The sequence below is a fragment of the Plecotus auritus genome (assembly GCF_963455305.1).
Source record: "Plecotus auritus genome assembly, chromosome: 6".
NCBI classification, from domain to species: Eukaryota; Metazoa; Chordata; class Mammalia; order Chiroptera; family Vespertilionidae; genus Plecotus; species Plecotus auritus.
Genome location: NC_137773.1, coordinates 14,231,833 through 14,250,686, shown reverse-complemented (window position 1 = coordinate 14,250,686; position 18,854 = coordinate 14,231,833). Strand labels below are relative to the sequence as shown.

The following is an 18,854-nucleotide window of genomic DNA, read 5'->3' as shown; positions in this document are numbered from 1 at the left end:
CTATGCTTCGTTGCATGTGTATAATGGGGACAATAATAGCACCCATCTCATTTTTTTTTTTTTTTTTTTGTGAGGATAAATGAGGTAATCATGCAATGCCCTTAGTAAGGGCTTAATAAAAGCATATTATTATTACTACTATTATTACCCAGAAATGGAAAAAGATACACTTGAGCAAAGTCAGGGAGGGAGAATCAATAATTAAAACAGAAGAGGGAATGCTGAAAAACTTTAAGCTCAAATAAACCTTCCTCCCTTCATAAATGAATTTACCTTTTTTGTAAGTCATTACGCCCAGTACCCTGTGAGGATTCAGGGTTAGAGTTTGAGAGATGTTATTAAATTGGCTGGTCTGTGGTACTGGAGTGTGAATGACCCTTTCATCTGGCTCTTCACTCTGGTCAAATCCCACACTACCTGACTAATTAACATACAGGAAACAGCTTGGGAGCTGCTGCCAAAGACAGAAAACAAAACTGCCTGGTGAAACTCACCAACACCGACATGACTTCCCGAGAGAGAGTGAGGAGGACTCCAAATTGTGCTGAGGATGGTGGGGTGAGGAGGCGGACAGGGAGATTTGTAAGCAAATACAAGTTTCACTGCTCCCAGAACTTAAACAAAAAGAAATAGAATAGAAATTCTAAGAATGTTTTGCATGTAGCTCGAGTGAGGAGGCAGTTTTACACACTCACATATTCACACACGTGTGTGTGTGAGTGCGCGTAAGCGCGTGCACACGTGTGCATGTATGTCATGGTCATGGTGGGTCCATTCCCAGTGTAGTGACTGCCGCTATGGTAGCAGCGGTAGACCATTTACTGTGGGTCTACTTGGAATCAAATCCTGTATTTCCTTCTTTATTTTTCTCATCTCATAGGAATCTTACAGCCAAACTATGGGACAGCTCTCATTTCCATTGCCAGGATGAGAGAACAGACTTCAGAGGACAGGATTAATCATAGGAAAGGGCTTTGATGAAAACTATTCATTCAGTACTTTGAGAGGCAGAGTGAGCGATGATGGATGGCCTCTTCTCGAGAAGTTTCACTAGAGATAACTGAATACATGGGCATCTCTGAGGAGGGAAGCACCTGCCCTCTTTATCCTAAATCTTCTGCCTTATCCACTTTCTCCCCAGCCACAGACTGGCAGAACTTTATTCTTTTCCATGGGCAGAGAAAGGTACCAGATTGGAAATCAACTCTTTCAAGGGGAATTTTAGTTGAAAATTAGAATATCACACTCAGTTTCAATCAGTCACAACATTTATTGCCTATGAACACCATTGACATTTATTGCCAACTACTTACTGGCCTCTAACTATGTGCCTTTATCTTCATGTTAAATAATTCATATACATATCATTTAGTCTTTAGAATTATCCTGTGGAGAGGGTACTACTTTTCTACCCTTTTTTTCAGACGAGGGAACGAAGGTGTGAGAGCAGTAACTTGCCTAAGGTGAGAGAGCTAATAAACGGCGAGGTTGGGCTTAGAGATGAGTTCTGGGCATTTAACCACTAAACAATAAAGACTTAGCCATGATGTCCAAAGTACCATATTTGCAAGTGTGGGGATTAAACAAAAGTGTCAATGATTGCTCCCTGTCCTCAAAGAGGTTTCAGGACTATTGAGAAACTAAAATACACACAAATGGAAACAGTTAGTAATGCCTCACTGCCGTTCATGTTGGGGTCAAAGGGATATGAGAGAAGATTCATGGAGGGAGAGATTGCTGGAGCTGAGCTGGGCAGGATGAGCAGGGATTAGATAAACGCAGCAAAGCGGGTTGGTCCCAGGGTAACTGAACAGAGAGTAGACTCCTGGGTTTAGAGCAGAGAGCATAGTGTCATCAGATGAACAGAGTGGGTCCCCATTTAGGAATTCTGAGGCCTTCAGCAAGTGATTTAACATTCCTATGCCTCAGTTTTCTCATCGGTGATAAGGGGAGATACCTGTGTCAGAGGGAAAAGGAGGCAGTCACTACCTTTCTTCCCTCTACCCACCCGATTACGTTCAGCTTTCCAGTAGAGTTGCCCTTGCCTGCAAAGAAGATGTTAGGAAGAGCCCTACCTGCTGCGAGAAGCCCTTCACCACACGCCTTTGCTTGAGGTTTGTCTCTCCGTCCAAGTTGGCGGTTTCCAGATGGCAGATCCCACTGGGGTCCGAGGAAAAGAGGAGGAGAATGTCGGCCGGGATGATCTCATTGCATCGCATCTGGATGAAGTCTCCCACACGCACATCCCTCCAGCGCTTCTGCACGTAGCTCTGCTCCTTTCTTGGGTGGGAGAAACACAGGGGTCAGCCTGAGTCCTGAGCTTCTCCAGAAACTTGATGAGTGCATGGAGGAAGGCCCTACTTGCACCGAAATATCTCCCAGGCAGCCTGTCACAAGACAGCTCTGAATTTGACCTTGTCCCTAATGACTACCACCAGAATCTCTCTAGAAAAGCTAAGCATGATCTCTCAAATCCCATACAAGATCCATCCTTATACTCATTTAGAGTTTTCATGGACTGTTGGCTGTTGACTGGGGACTGTGCTCAGCTTTTGCTCCCTGCCAAGGAAAGGAGAAGGTAACATAGTCATATGAGCATATACTTTGAATATACATCCTTTTCCCAGAATAGCCAGTTATCACCGTATAAAGCAGGGTTGCAAGGAGCTGGGGTGTAGGAAAGACCGTTTTTGATTACAGGAAGAGAGTGGCCATAGGAAAGGTGAGGATATAGGCCCATGTAGGGAAAGATCTGAGTGGTTCTGAAGTAGAGGACTCTGGGTCATCAGGGAATTAGGAAGATGGCATCAGGAACTTTGACTGGCTAGAACCCATGTGATAATAGAATCAAAGGACTACAGAAATCTAAGGATATTATATACTTCCTTTCCCATCCAATTTATCCAGCTCAGATAGTAGCAGTGGCAGCAATAATGGCAAATTTAGCATTTCTACAGTGCCAAGTACCGGTGTCAATTAATGCTTCACTTACTTGCATAACAATTCAGTGGAGTAGATACTATTGTATCCATTGCACAAATGAGGAAACTGAGGGTCCAAGAAAAATTTCCCCAGGTCTTACCAAGACAGAGCTGGAACCTGAGCCTGGGTCCAACTTGACACCAAATCCCAGAGTTTGTACTGCTTGGACCAGCCCACCTCCCAAACACATGGCCCCCTCTCCTCTCGGGAGGAAGGGCAGCCTCCATTGGTCCACCGCCAGCGAAAGGACTTTCTATCACCCAAGGCAACGCACTCCACTTCAAGGAGCTCTCATTTTGCAAAGTCTTGCTCCCATCTTCTACCATTTTAAACATAACTTAAGGTGCTCATCATGCGTCCCATGAAGTCTTTTGGACACGTCAGGTTGAATTTAACTTCCCAAGGGCCCTCAATTTTTCTTTCAAGATCTGTCCTGCAGGTATGGGCTCTTCGGTCTCAGGCTGTGTTTGGAAAGTCCCTCTTTAAATGTGGGAGTTGGAAACAAACCACTAATCCACAAGGTCTTTTTAACTGAGCCCGGCTGGCCTAGAGAGGCAGGTTCTCCTTTGCTGTTTTTCTCTCCTGACACTGAGCCCCTCGGGGCATGTTACTGCTCCTGTTTCTACTGGAATCCGGGCTGCCCGGGGCAGGACAAGTCCACTCTTCCAGAGAAAGAGGCATGACTGGAATTTCCCTTTTGACTTCACAAACATCCTGAGGAGGATAAGGGGGTTGAGGTCTACCTCCCTTCTTTGGGGGCCCTCTGGAGAACCCCAGGCAAGCCTTCCTAGGACCCTATTTTCCTTGTCATAAAAGACCCTCCCAGAGACGCTCAGTCCCCTGACGTGAATGTGCTTCCCTTCGGAAGTCCAAGGGGAGCTCTCATTAGAGTCTGGAAAGCAATTGGGGCCCTGAGAACTGGAGAGCAAGCAGCCTTGCAACTTTTAAGCCCCTCAGAGTTCTGGGGAAGTACCCATGTTCCCAGAGAGCTCGGTGCTTAAGTGAAATGCTACAGGTGCATTGCCCCCTCAGTGCTTAAGTGAAATGCTATGGGTGCATTGCCCCCTCGGTGCTTTAGTGAAATGCTACGGGTGCATTGCCCCCACTCCTCAGAAGTGGTCTCACTTCTGAGGAGTGGGGGCAATGCACCCGTAGCATTTCACTAAAAATTCTTTTTTTAAAAATTTCTTTATTGATTAAGGTGTTACATATGTGTCCTTATTCTAGGGGGTTAATGGGGGAATAAGAATAAAAATTCTTTTTAGGGAAAAGCATGTCACAGGGTTTTAAGCACTTTCAGTCCATCAGCTTCTTTTATGCTTCCTCTCTTCCCCACATCATGTTTCCCTCCTGCCATGAAGAACAGAGACAGTCACCCCAGATTTGTTTCTCAATGTCATTTCAGAAATACATGCATCTGTTTATTGATGTATTTAGGGTGGATACTCCCCCATTGGGAGTGTCAGTGTTGCTGTCAAATAATCCATTTAGGGAAGGATTCAGGGGAATATTGGTCTCTCTTCAGATCAGCTCTGGGAGCACCTGTTAAATGTTCAACTATAAGGCTGCTTAAAGGAACTGGAATGGGTTCATAGGGTAATGGAGTGATGGCTTTCTCTATTGCTTTTTCCCCCTTTTTGAAAGCATGCTTTAAGAAAGGAGTCTTAAATATTAACAGCAAAATTTCTCCAAGAAACAAAGACTTATCATTCGACTTTCTAACTTCTTCCCCACCTCCCCTCTTCATCATCTGTGTCCTTTGGGATAAAGCCTTTGGGGATGCTGGGGTAACCGTTGATTGCTATAATCTCAGCATTCCACCTGGCATTTGAGGTAGGATTTAAGGAGAACACTTTGACTCGGAGCTGTCTCCTGATTGCCAGCGCTTTCAGAGCACACTGACACAGGTTTGCAAATGCTAGTTGGGAGTGCTGTATACATAGGCTTGTCAAAGGCAAGTCCCACACACCTCCACCGACTAACACTGGATCGTAGGCTTCTCCTTTCTTATAAAGGACTGACTGCTTATTATGGGATGTGGGTTACGAAGGGGATGAAGATTATGGAGATGAGATTGTGGAATACATTTTTTTTAAATGAAGAGACACTTCTGTGAGTTGGGCTGTAGTGGTGTTTTGTCAATTGCCACCACGATGACAGGTGTCGCACGTCCACAGAGCCACCCAAGCAGTTGTAAACCAGACCGGTCTCTGTCTTCTTTCCATTATTCCTTGGATCCCTGCGACACTGGTAACCATCGCCTCTGTCCTTTCTTTAGACATACGCCTCTCTCCTTTACGGAGGCATGTGGTGGTGAAGAAACTTTCTCATTGTCGGCTTCCCTCCCCAAGCCAGGATGCCTCCAACAGCGGCACGCATACCTCCGGGCACACAGCCTGTCGTGCGTGTCTAGGAGTCACGAAGGTATGAAATCAACATGATTTTGGTGTGTTAGTTCTTAAAAAAGAATTTTTTTGGTAGGGGATATGGCTTAGTAATTTAGCTGCCTCATAATTTAAAGAATTATATTTATATGAACTCAAATATTATGAAATCAGAGGGATTTTAGGGATAAAAAAGGGCAACATCAAGGACACCGCCTTCTTGCGCTGGACCACTCCGTGTTGTTCTCCTGATCCTCTGGGTCCACTTTGTCTCTTCAACTGTCAGGAGCATGAACGTGGAAAAGGCAAGGATGCACAGCCCGTGAGGCTCCAGCCAGAGGAGGTGATGACTGGCTGAGTCCAGCTGAGGCGGAAAAGTGTGCTCCTGCATTGAGTGACAGCCAGATGCGGCCAGCTGCAGGCTGGCAGCCACCTGAGACAGTCATTCCCTGGCTAATCCAGCCTATTTGGAACAGCTGACCCAGGTGGACAGGTCCACCCTCCCACCCCCCTCCGCTCAGTGAGTCCACACCTGGGAACTGACTGCTATTTTAATTTCATGGAATGTTCACCGATGTTTAAAAATGAGACAAATCAACAATGTGGCTTGGGACAAAGACTCCATCTGGCAGATTCTGCCTCCAGGAGAAATTAAGTGGCATCATGTTAAATGGCTTTCCGAGAGGAGATAGGGCTTATTAAGAGGCAAATAAACAGCAAGAGATTTGTAACCAACCGGATGTCATGGGGAAGCAGATAAAAGGGTGGGGAGGGATGGGGGAGAAGAGGATGCTTAAGGTTTCATTTCGCAAATACGTGGGTTTTAGAAAGAAGGGTTTCAAGGAACTGGAGTTGAGGAAATTTATCAGGAGGATTACTTGTCTGTGGGACTTTTAATTTAACATAGGATGATGCACTGACCTGGGCTATCCTCCAGGAAGCTTGAATGTCAAGTTCAGAATGGTCAGTGCTGCTACCCAGGGTAAAAGGAAATGTCAGGGAGAATGAGTCCAGGGCAGGGATTAAGAGCGGGCTTGTATCCCAGCTTCACCACCTATGCCCTGTGTGATTCTGGGCAAGTTTCTTAACCGCTTGGTGCCTCTGTTTTTTGTTTTTTTTTTTCAGTTGAAGGTAACATATGCACTTGCCTCAGAAGGATGGGTGATGTGACACAGGCAAAGTACTGAGCTCAGGGTTTTGCGCTTAGTGCTCAATAAATACAAGCTTCTGTTATGATGATAAGGAGGACAAATGGCTGTTAGTGTCCTGGCAAAGACTAAGCACTATGAAGCCAGCCCCACATTTTATGCCCGAGATTACATTCTATGGCTTGGGCCCAAGCACACAATGTACAAACACAAGGGACTCTAAAAATCCAAACCTTTTCTCTAAGCCCAGAAAAGAGGGACCCAAACTCAGCAGATGGAAGACTTAAGATGCTGGCTACTGAGACAATCTCCCAGAAAAGGAGACCCTTAAAACCAGGGCTGCCGCCCTAGCCGGTTTGGCGCGGTGGATAGAGCATCGGCCTGCGGACTGAAGGGTCCCAGGTTTGATTCCGGTCAAGGGCATGTACCTTGGTTGCGGGCATATCCCCAGTAGGGGGTGTGCAGGAGGCAGCTGATTGATGTTTCTCTCCCATTGATGTTTCTAACTTTCTCATCTCTCTCCCTTCCTCTCTGTAAAAAAAAAAAAAAAAAAAAAAAAATCAATAAAAAAATATAAAAAAACCAGGGCTGCCTAGCAAGTCCCTTTGTGGACCCTGACATACTGATTCTAAAGTTTCCATGGAGAAGCCAAGGACCCAGGATAGTCAACACACTATTGAAGGAGAAGAACAAAGTTGGAGGACTGACTTCAAGACTTACTATTAAGCTGTAGCAATCAAGACAGTATGGTACTGACAAAAGAACAGACAATGGCACAGATGAGAGAGCCAAGAAGCATATAAATGTAGTCAGCTGCTCCTAACTGCTTCATGTGTCTTCTATTTTCAGCCATGTAAGAAGCTTGCTGAGAGCTGGATGACCCTGGGTCTGGCAGCTCTGTACTGACATGGGGCCTGGATGGTGTTCAGTACATATAAGTATTGATTCCCTGTAGATTTGTCTTGAACATGAGGCACCAGAAGGGAAGCTTTGCTAACCTTTAGCCATTTTAACATCCAATCTAGCTATTCTTGTTATGGACCCACTAGTAGAGACTTCCAATAATGATAATATATTATAATAGAATATACTACAAGTAATATTATATATAATGTATAATATATCATATATAAATCTAATATAATAAATATAACAAGCTTATATCTATTGAGTACCTGTAATGAACCCAGCACTTAATCGATATTACCACTTAGCTATCTAATAATGAAACAACTTTTGTTATTACCATTATCTGTATTTCATAGATGAGAATCTTAGGCCCCAAAAGGTTATCTTGTAAGGTCAAGGTTATCGTTATAGGTGTGTCTATCGGGACATATGAGTGACAGCGGTAAGAGCTTCATGGCTTGTTGTGGTCTCCTGGTTCTGTTTGGGAGGGAGGTGCAAAGCAGATGAGGCCTCAGAAGGTGGTGTCATAGGCATCAAGGAGGCTGGCTTGAGGACAGAAGCCTCACCTTTCTATATTGTGAGCTCCTTAGTGGCAAACAGAGGCCATAAATCCTCATTCGCTGAAATACTCATCACGCTGACACAGTGCAGAGCTTCGGTGACGCCTGAGTTCTTGCTTTATGACTCTTCCACCCATTGAGTCTCAGGGAAGACCTCATGCACCCTATCCTGAAATGACAAGCTGAACTGGCCCAAACAGTGTATAGTCTTCTGTGAGCCCAGGGCCCGGCAGTGGGAGGAGGGTGGGCACTTGCAAAATTAACGCTTCCCAAGAGGAGCCGAGTTTGCAGCTGACCTGTGGGATGGATGCAATGGTCTGCTGGTCCGCAAACTCCAGCCAGTGGTGCTTTTCATCGTCATGCTTCAAATGCTTGATGTTCCTTTGTTGTCTGCATTTTTTAGATTCTTTCCCCAGGTGCATTTTGCTATGTTATTACAGCTTGCAGTCCGGTTCTACGGCAAAGAGTTTGTCTTTTCTTCTCTGGTTCCAAGCCCCAGCCAATGGTCTTTCTTTCTTACTCCCCTAGGGGCTTAATCACAAGGAACAACTACAGCCTGTAATTATTGGAATCGAGAGTCTAGGTCAATGGTCGGCAAACTCTAGTCAACAGAGTGGCAAACCGCGGCTCGCGAGCCGCATGTGGCTTGAGAGACTCAGTTTGCCGACCACTGCCCTAGCGTCAAGCTCACGACGACTTCTGGCTATCAAGGTTTTAGAATCCTCCTTAGCAATATTTTAGCTAACATTTTCTGAGTGCTACTGAATGCCAAGTACTGTGCTAAGCATTTTACATGCATTATCTCATTTAATACCTGCAGTGACCCAAGATGTAATTTTAGGGGGAAAATAGATTTGTGATTGTATTTAGATATTAGAATAGCCCTGGAAAAACCCAAATTCTGCCCTGTCCATCATCTCATCTCTTTGGGTTATTCAGAGAGCTGCTATTTGGAAGCAATAATAGCAGCATGGGTCCAAACAGCTGCTTTATTAATAGCTGCCCAAGAATGATTTCTAATACATACTCTATGTTAGACGTTGGCTTAAATAAAGTGGCTTAGGCTCTGGGCTAAATGAGACCAACTACATCCCTTTCCTGAATCTAAATCTTGGTATGAGTATACTCAGGTGTGGTGTGGTGTGGAAGGGGCAGGAGGCAAGTGGGGAAGACAGGCCACAGAGGGATTTCATGAATTCAGATTTTAAATTCTGCTCGTAGAATAGATAAGAAATGGGAGAACAGAGCACAGGATTTTGCTTTTAAAACATTGTAACCCTGCCCACTGGAAAATGTGGTTTTGTGAATATATTTGATTTTTACTAATGAAATAAGCAATTCCTCCCTTGTGTGTGGGGGGAATGTAGCAAGAAGAATGAAGGCTCAGGCTGGGCCTGCCATTGATAAAATTAGAGTTGAAGTGCCTGGAATAAAAAAAAAAAATTCCTTAGTGCTACTACTTATGGTGCAGGCACTGAATTAAATGGTTTATAAGGATTATCTCATTCAGTCCACAGATAGGTGCTAGTATTGTCCCCATTTTACAGATACTGAAATGGAGGCTCAAGTGATCAAGCAATTACATATATCCACACATCTAGTTCTTTTTTTATTTTTTTATTTTATTGATTTTTTACAGAGAGGAAAGGAGAGGGATAGAGAGTTAGGAACATCAATGAGAGAGAAACAATCGATCAGCTGCCTCCTGCACACTCCCTACTGGGTATGTGCCCGCAACCAAGGTACATGCCCTTGATCGGAATCAAACCCGGGACCCTTGAGTCCACAGACCAACGCTCTATCCACTGAGCCAAACCGGTTAGGACCACACATCTAGTTCTGAGATGACAATCCCCGGTCTGATGTCAAAGTCCTTGATGCCAAGCATCCAGTAAGATGTCACATTTTAAATGTCATTGTTTAGACATTTAAGAGACTGCTTTACCTGCCACACTTTCACATTGCATTGTATACTTTGTTTCTGCGTGACTTTCCAGCCCTCTTGCATGTCACCTGTACATTTTTTCACAAATGTACCATAGAGAGATTATGATCCCCATTTAAAGACGAGTCAAATGGGACCCTAACTGCTTAAGCAGCCTCATCCAGGTTCTGCGGTTAATTAGTGACAGACGCAGGGGCAGGACCTCTGCCTCCTCATTCTCAGGCTTCCCAGTGGGGGCACTGGCACAGGAAATCAGGCCCGCTCTCCTGCAGCATCTGCAATTATTTCTGTTACAGCAGCCACCGCACTTACAGAAAAGACAATCTCCAAGTCTTGGTAAAGTGTCAGAATTTAAGAAATTTTCATCTGAGTCATTCCTCTCCTCAGTTTCTGACATTTCTCGATTCTGGTCCTTTTGATAGCAGCCTAGGCCACACACACAGCCTTTAGTTGACACGTGAACAGACTGTGACCCGAAAGGTGTCCCCTCTGCCTGGCTAAATGCTGCTCATCCTTCAATCCCTCCTGAAATGTCACCTCTTCAGGGAAGGCTTCCCTTGGCCTGGATGTTTGTCACATGCAGGTGAGTCTCCATATCCCCTGTGGGAACGTGGCCCTTTGTACATAGGCTACCAATGCACCTGGTGCCTCCTGACCCCTGGACCACTGAGAGCCCCTCAAGGGCACCCAGAGCCCACGGTGGTGCATACACACTCAGTTCTGAATTAATATTTGCTAAACAGAGGAATACATGGAGCACCTGGCCCCTGAAGCACGTTTGCTACATTATAATACACAAAATACAAAAACCGGCCTGCATTCTCTTGGTTCCCACTCTTGCTTCCTTACTGCATGTGTTCTAAATACAAATAAAAAATTTACTAAACTGTACGAAAAACAATCTCCTGCTGGGCAAGGTTTCTAGATTCATTAAACTGAGTCCTGGGAGAAACAAAGCTAATCCAATTCCAAAACTCATCTCTCCTTTAAGTCATTCCACGAATCTGATTAATGGGTCACCTTTAGACCACAAGCACAGTGGCTATATTGAAAGAAAATGCTCTAACAGGATTGTGAGTTTGTTAACAAGGCTGCTGGTGTTTGCAATAAGATTCCCTCACAGTCTCAACATGTGTAGGCTGGATGAAGCATGGGGTTAGGTTGAGCAAAAGTCGAAGGGCCCTAGAATTCAATTGCACACAAATGAAAATAGCTTCCCCCAAATGGACATCAATTTCTCAAATGTTTGACTCTGAGACAAAAGGAATAGAGCTAGTGCTTGAGATATAAGCTTTTCTGTTGCTTCTCAGAAAAAAAATTTATCCTCTCTGATCTTGTATTCTTTGCCTGACATCCTGCATGTATCGTAGATACTTGACAAAAGGAAGTGCCATTGAGCATCTGTCAGTTAACATAATAACTAACACTATCTGGCATTTCCTATTCTGGGGTCTCTCATAGAATGGAACTACTTCAGAGTTGGAAGAACTTTAGGGATATGCAGTCCACAATGTCCCAAAATGTATATGTTCCAGTCTGTTAATATGTGGAAGGCAATTTATAAAGAGTCTAGGCTCGAAAGAATTTTAAGGTGATGAGAGCAATTTTAAGGACATGGATGTGGCCTCTCTAATATCCATTCCCCCTTCTCACACACTATTTTATTTTTTCTCCCCTCATTTTGGTTTTCCATCTTCTCTGGGTAGCTCAGATGCTTTTAGGGAAGCAGACTGCATGTTGGACTCTGTGGCTCAGATATAACCTAATTAGCATAATCCCACCTCCTGCTCACAGGGATTGGTTCAGGGATGGGCATGTGACCCACTGTTGTCCCTGACCTGTGAGGAGGGACTTAATTTTCCAAGAATATTTTCAGAGTGCCCTTTTTTATCCCTTTGTGAATTATCCTTTGTAGATGTGAAGGCTGGAGCTGCTGCAGCCATCTTATTGCCATGAGGTAAGTTTGCCTAAGAATACAGATGATACAGGGGGACTCAATGAAAGGACCGCTAAATGCAGGATCTAGAATGCAGACTGAACTGTGCCTGATCACATGCCCACCTCAGAGTGTTTGTAGTGACTTAAACCAACAAGTCTCTTTGTCATTTAAACTTGTTTGAGCTGAGCTTTCTGTTGCTTGCCGCAGAAAACATTTCAACAGACACAACGGAGTCAAACAAAGTTGGTTAGGTTACTTAGGGAGGGTCCACCAGAAACTTAATGATGTTAATAAGCATTGTTGTACCATTTCCCACATTTATTTGGCTGTGCAGTCCATTCTTTCATAGTGCAAGACCTAGTGTGACTCCTGAATTTTACAAAAGTATGAACTAAGACCTAGAGATTTAAATGACTTTTCTAAGTTATTACCATTGACTCTTCAACAACTCAAGTTTGAACTGTGTGGATTTCTGTGCAGTTCAAAATGACACTGTTCAAGAGTTGACTGTATTGGTAGGTAGTCACAGATTTGGGCCTAGAGTATAGGCTTCCTGGCTCCTAGGCCTACATTCTCCCTTGAAGATCACATCCCCTTCTCTACCCAAAGAGGTTAAGAGGTTCCCTCATTGAAGACAAATCTCAAAAGAAGAAACTAATTATTCTTTTGCAGAGACTTCAGATTCCTGGGTATTATAATGCAAAAGTTTCAAGTTAGGGGGCTCATAGGCAACATAAAAACTTTATGTCAAATAAAATAGGTCTGAAGTATTTGAAAAAAATCAATCAGTTACAATGTAAAACTCAGGTTATTTCAAATAAAAATATTAATTCTAGCTTCCCCAATAAAACTCAGGCAATCCAGCAACACCAAGCCTATACAGGGTGGGGCAAAAGTAGGCTTATAGTGGTCCATATGGAAAATAACACAATAATTAAGAATTAATAATACAAGATAAACTCTGTGTTCTGTATGCTCACAACTGTAAACCTACTTTTGCTCCACTCTGTATTTCCACATAGTAACCAGCTAGAGCTGAGTGGCCATCTTTTCCTCCTGAGATGAACACATGGGCACCTCCTGTTTGCCACAGTCTCCGCCACTCTCAATTGTACCCTAACGCTAATGCTAAGTGTCAGTTGTCATTTATAACTACACAAAAAATATTGCTTTCCTCCTTGTACCCGGTAGTACCCTTGTACCTTCCTGGCCCAGTAGTCAATTATTTTGCTATCCTGGAAAAAGCAATAATTATTAAAAAATATTTCCAAGGTTCAGTAAGTTTGCAACAACTACGTTACAACGTTGAGACACACAATAACTCTCTTTTCTTCCCTTACTGACCAAGACCATGTCCTTTTCCAAACAACTGAGTGAGTCAATGATGAACAAGTTTCTTTACTCTGCATCTTTTCTTAGTCCTTCATGGGCCAGGGGGTTCGGAGGGCCAGCATATATTATTTTGGGGAGGGGGGCATGAATGTCTTTTTTTCAGAGACTATGTCTTTGTCCCTATTATTAACTAAATACACCTTGGGAAATACTGTCACAATAACCCCCAATGTCCCTCCTTGTCAGTGAGTCTGTGGACTAAAGTCCCTTTTTGCTGTAATTATTCTCTGCTATTCCCTGGAAGTTGTTTTGAGAACAGAATTATAGCAGCCTGGTTTCCATCAGGCTGGAGCACCCAGCACAGGCCAGTCTATGGTCTGATCTACGCTGACATTATCCCGGAGAACAGCTCCATTATTCTGGGATGCTTAGGACAGAGGATTTCTGGCAGAGCTGGGAGAACAGGACCAGCCTAATTGAGGTCCACAGGCATCCCTCCCCAAGAAGCCAGCTTCCTGGCTCCCTATCTTCTCTGAAAACAACAGCAAAGGGGAAAGGTGGAAAACAAAGCGATGGGGTGGATTGGTGACAGGTGAAACCCGTGCTTTCCTCAAAGCCAGTCTCCTCACAGAAAGGCATCAGACCCCAACAGCCATCTTTCTTTCTCTTTACAATTCCCGTTCACAGGCGAGGAATGACTATATCTCAACTCTAGGTTGTGCCAACAACATTCAAGTCAATTGGGTCTAGCGGAGAAAACAACAACAAACCCAAACCCAAAGCCTGGAGATTAATTTCTTTTAGACGTAGGAATGGCTGGAAGCTCATCTGAAGCTGAGGGAGAAAGTGGAGCTTCTCTTGGGGGTGTCCTGGGGACGAATGAGTCACCTATGTTACATATCTCCTTAGAAGTTTCCCTGGCGACAACTTTCCCAGTGAAGTTGGGCTCAGAAACCCTCTCATCAGCAGTTCCAAGTCAAGGAAGAGGACCCCTCCTTAGAAGGAAGCAGACCTTACACTTACACGTACGGCTGCAGCGCACACTTTGCAGCAAGAATGGTCAGAGTGACTGTGGAACTTCTGCTGAATTAAGGTTGATAAAGCCAGAGGGAAAACGTCAGACAGATAGTGCTCCTTGAGCGAGAAATGTTCCTTATTTGCCAACAAGTCAAGTCCTCACCTGCCGGTGAGTCAATCAGCTAAGGCGTCTACCTGCTAGCCCAGCATGCACTCGGTTCGGCAGTTTCTGCAAGCCCAGGCTCGGCCGCCTTGCTTCTTCCAGGCTACGTTACAAAGTTGAGACACACAATAACTCTATTTTCTTCCCCTACTGACCAAGACCGTGTCCTTTTCCAAACAACCGAGTTTGGTCAATTGCTCGATAGAACCTCTATAAAACAATGACATGCATAAAATAACAGCGTGGCAAGACAGGTGGTTTGCAGTTTTTGCTTTGGTTGGGGCAACATCCGAGGGAAAGCTTAAGGACAGGCTTAATGATGGAGCTAATATGGGTTTTACATTCCAAAGATAAAGCAGTCACAGCTTACATATTGAACATTTATTATACATTGGGCACAGTGCTAAGCACTTCCTAGGGTTATCTTGTGCAATTATTGGGACCACCCCTGAAGTGTTCCGATTTTATGAATGCAGAAATGAGGCTCAGAGAGAGTAGGTCAGGTGCCTAAGGTCACATAGTTCCCTAGTGGTAGAGACAGTGTTCAACTCAGGCAGTGTGTCTCCAATGCTGCTTCTCCTAATGCAACACTCTACTGCTCCCCAAACAGCCATGCCTCTTGCTCTGGAGGGGCTCTGAACTCTAATGTGCTCATGGCCACACAGGACTAAGAATACATGAGAACTGATGCAAAATTCTTAGATACTGAACACATTTGATATAGCAAAGTAAATGTCACATAATAAAGGCCAAATTTTAATAAACAACTGAACAATTGAGTCAAGACTCTATTTTAATTTTTGTTTCCTGTTTGTTCGGTTTTAGACCATAATCTTCACTGTGAAGAACTGAACAGCTTCACTGAGATAAAATAATGTTAGCTCCCTACTCTATCCCTTCTTTAAATAGTAGCCAGAGGGGCAGCAGCCACAGACAGAACAGAGCTGGGCCCACGAGACATCCCTAAAGGATTTTTGCTTTACCTGCTGTAGACGAGGCATTCTCGGTTGTTCATCACTTTATCGGATTTGTACCTCCAGAAGTCTTCCCAAGCATCCTTGATGGCAGTGACCCCCAGGATGATACAGATGGGTATCAGGTTCACCTCAGGCTGGAAAGCATTGACCACGGGGACAAAATTCAGAACAGCAATGCCCACAAAATAGATATTGGCAAACCGGTGTAGCTGCTCAAAGATGTTCTTGGGTACGAAGGACAGCACAGTGTACTTGCTGGTCTTAATTTGATTCCCACAGTAATGTCTGTTGGGGTTCTCTTTGTGGGAACATCCTTCGAAGGGCAGGTTGGAGACCACCACTCGTTTCTTGTCCTCTTTCCTTTTCCGTCTTCCCTTCCCTTCCTTTCTCATCTCTGCTCAATCCTGTCTCTTTGATTCTCATAGGATGGCATGCGAGTTCCACAGGAAGGAGGTTTTCCCCTGATTAGTTTCATTGTTCAGCAACCAGCCAGTCACGTTCCTGACATCTTTTACCTCCCTTCTCTGCTGAAAATTTCTCTCTTCTTTTACAAAGCATATTAAAAATAAAAAGCTGGTCCACAAACACCCGGGGAGAAATCTGACAAGGAAAGAGCTTGCAAAGAGCAGGTGTACACCTGCCAGGCCACTTCCTCCTACTTGTTGAGACTCCACCTGTTGGAATGTTGACGTCACCCACAGGTATCTTTCGTTTCCAGCCCTGACAGTCAAGAACAGGTGTGCCTACTCTGGGTCCTAAAACCTATCTGGTTAAGTTCTAGAGGCAAGGATTTTTAAGTAAGAAGCTCAAATGCTTGAAAACTGGTATTCATTTTCTTGTTTGGGAGAAATTGCCCATCACCCTCTAAGATCTGCTCCTCAATTTGGTCTTCTGAGATGATCCAGTCAATACTAGAGTTTGATTTTTGAGCTCTTAGCCTATTCCTAATAATATAACATCACTATGTTTAAGTATATAAGAGTTTATACAAGTGAAATGAAGGTTTCTAAGTCTCAGCACTTTTGACACTTCGGGTTAGATAATAATTGTTTGCTGTGTGGGCTGTCCCATATATTGTAAGATGTTTAGCATTATCCTTTAGTAAGACCAACTAGATAGATACCAGTGGCACCTTCCTTCCCAAAATGGCAACCACAAATGTCTCCAGACATTGTCAAATGTCCCCTGCAGGGCAAACTTGCCTTGGTTGAGAATCACTGAATTAAGTGAATATAAGAAAATATATGAGGAGAGAGACCAACCATTTGAAAGTGCTGATGAGTCTGTATGACCTATTTATGAGAGAGACAACAGGAGAATGATCCTCTTACCTTTCATATATCTGGATGTGGGAGCAGTTTATTGCTCTATCAAAGCAGTACCGCTTGAAGTCCTCCATGCCGTCCTTGACCATGATGATGAACAGCACAGTGGCCAATGGTAACATGGTGATTTCCCTGTGGAAAACTTCCATGGTGGGCATCCAGTTCAGAATCACCAGGAACAGGAAATAGAGGTTGGCCCACCTGGAAGGGGCAAGCAAGGTGTGAGTGAATATATGGAGAAGAAAAATATACTCTCCACACTATTTCTACTGTTGGCCTTTAACCAACTAAAATGACGTTCTTTTTCAGTGTCACCTCGAACATTATGGTAAGGGCTGTGAAGCCAAATCTATCTAGATTCAAACTGGGTTCCTATTGTTTACTCGTTGTGTGACCTCCTGAGCCTGTTTTGTCTTGTGTAAAATAGGGATAGTACTGCCTACTTTAAAGGGCTCTTATAGATATTACATGAGCTAATATTTATGTACACAATAGAGGGTTTTGGAGCATGGCAGTTGCTCAATAAATGGTAGCTTATAACAATAATTACAAAAGTTAGGATGATATCGAAGTGCACATTTTGCTTTACAATGAAAAGATGATATTGCATATGTCATCTCTAAAGAGTGGGTTGCATTTTTAAGTTTTCCAAGTGCATCTTGCTCCCCCTTGCCACAGTGCCTTTGTACATGAAGATCCATCTGCAGGAACAGTCTCCTGGCTCCCTTCTCCGACTCCTCTCTGCCTCTTTTCACCTAGTTAACACATTCTCTTCTTTCAGGTTATGCTTCAGTGATCAGTTCCTCCTAGAAGTCTTCCTGGACTTTCTTAATGAAGCCAGATTTCCCTCTTCCTCTAACAGCACCATATGTCTCTCCTTGGGGAATATCTGAGTTATAATTTTACATCGGTTTATATAATTAGTAAAATTAATGTCTCTTTCACTGGACAATATACTCAGGGCAGTCTCTTTTTGTTCCTCATGTATTTCTAAAACTCAACAGATGGCCTAATACAGAGTAGAATCTGTACAGAATCTCTAATATCTGTGCAGAATCTGCATAAATATTTACTGAATGAATGAATGACAAGACTTCCAATGTACATGCATTTGGATTTTAAAGGAAAGGTGGCCCCTAGTGCACATCTCTGAGGTTCTCTGAGTGGCAGGTATGTGCTTCAAGTGAGTATTGCTTGGCCAAGTGTACCTGTGAAACTGCTCCATGAGATTCTGGGGCAGGAAGGTGAGGAGGGTGTACTTGGTTGTGCAGATTCTATTGCCCGAGTATCTCTTGGAGACCTCTGCCCAATCTTGGTGGAATATGTCATTGTTGGGGAACACGATCCGTTGCCGCGTCAGGTTGTAGCTCTGCCTCTCCTTCTCTGGGGATAGCAGCGGTGTGGCTTCTGTTGGGGACTGGAGGAGGCCATCTCTGATACGCCACTGCCACCGGTGCCAAGATGAGTCCACTGACAGGGCCATTTCTGGCAGCAAGCTACGTGCTGAAAACAGACACATGAGGTCTCCATGGTCAGAAGAAATATGTGGTATAGTGGCTCATATCCACCCTCTGTCCAACCATCCATCCAAGGAAGGTATTGGGATACAATGCGAGAAAACTAGATTCAATTCCCATAATCCATTTTTGTTCTAGGCTGAGAGACATTGAGCAAATTATATATATAAAAGCCTAAGCGACCATTCAACTATTCGACTGGTCACTATTATGTGCACTGACCACCAGGGGGCAGACGCTCAACACACAGGATCGGGCTCCCTTCTATCTGAGTCAGGCCTATGGAGATCAGGCTGAAACTGTCTCTCTGACATCCCCAAGTGGTCCCAGATTGAGCAAGGGCGCAGGCCAGACCAAGGGACCCCACCGGTGCACGAATCCATGCACCGGGCCCCTAGTCATATAAATAATACACAACTAACACTGTGATAAGTGCCATTAAAGCATTTAAGGGGAAGGGATTCTGATGACCTAGTTGCAGTTCTCAGTATGGCCTGGTGGTCTATGACCCCAGAGGTCAGAACTCCAGGTTTGGTTCATTGCTAACCCTGAACTGTCCCTTCACCTGGTTGGTCTTCAGTTTCCTCACCATAATATGAGGAAAACTATTCTTACTCGACTTTTCTCACAAGCTTTATTGAGGAACAAATTGAATA

At 44.1% G+C, this 18,854-nt stretch overlaps 1 protein-coding gene across 1 annotated transcript in view; it reads right to left on the bottom strand.

The window, feature by feature from the left end:
* Nucleotides 1–18,170, bottom strand: part of LOC308250649 (phospholipid-transporting ATPase VB-like) — a gene marked incomplete at its 3' end in the record, with an annotated part of 60,595 nt that extends 42,425 nt beyond the window's left edge. The window contains exons 1-3 of the mRNA XM_080673323.1: nucleotides 17,890–18,170; nucleotides 16,688–16,882; nucleotides 2,076–2,280 (exon numbers count right to left, since the gene is read on the bottom strand). Of these exons, the coding sequence (XP_080529449.1) occupies nucleotides 2,076–2,280; nucleotides 16,688–16,882; nucleotides 17,890–18,164 (675 nt within the window). The 5' untranslated portion in view covers nucleotides 18,165–18,170. The remainder of the gene's footprint in view (nucleotides 1–2,075; nucleotides 2,281–16,687; nucleotides 16,883–17,889) is intronic.
* Between the last annotated feature and the right edge of the window lie 684 nt (nucleotides 18,171–18,854).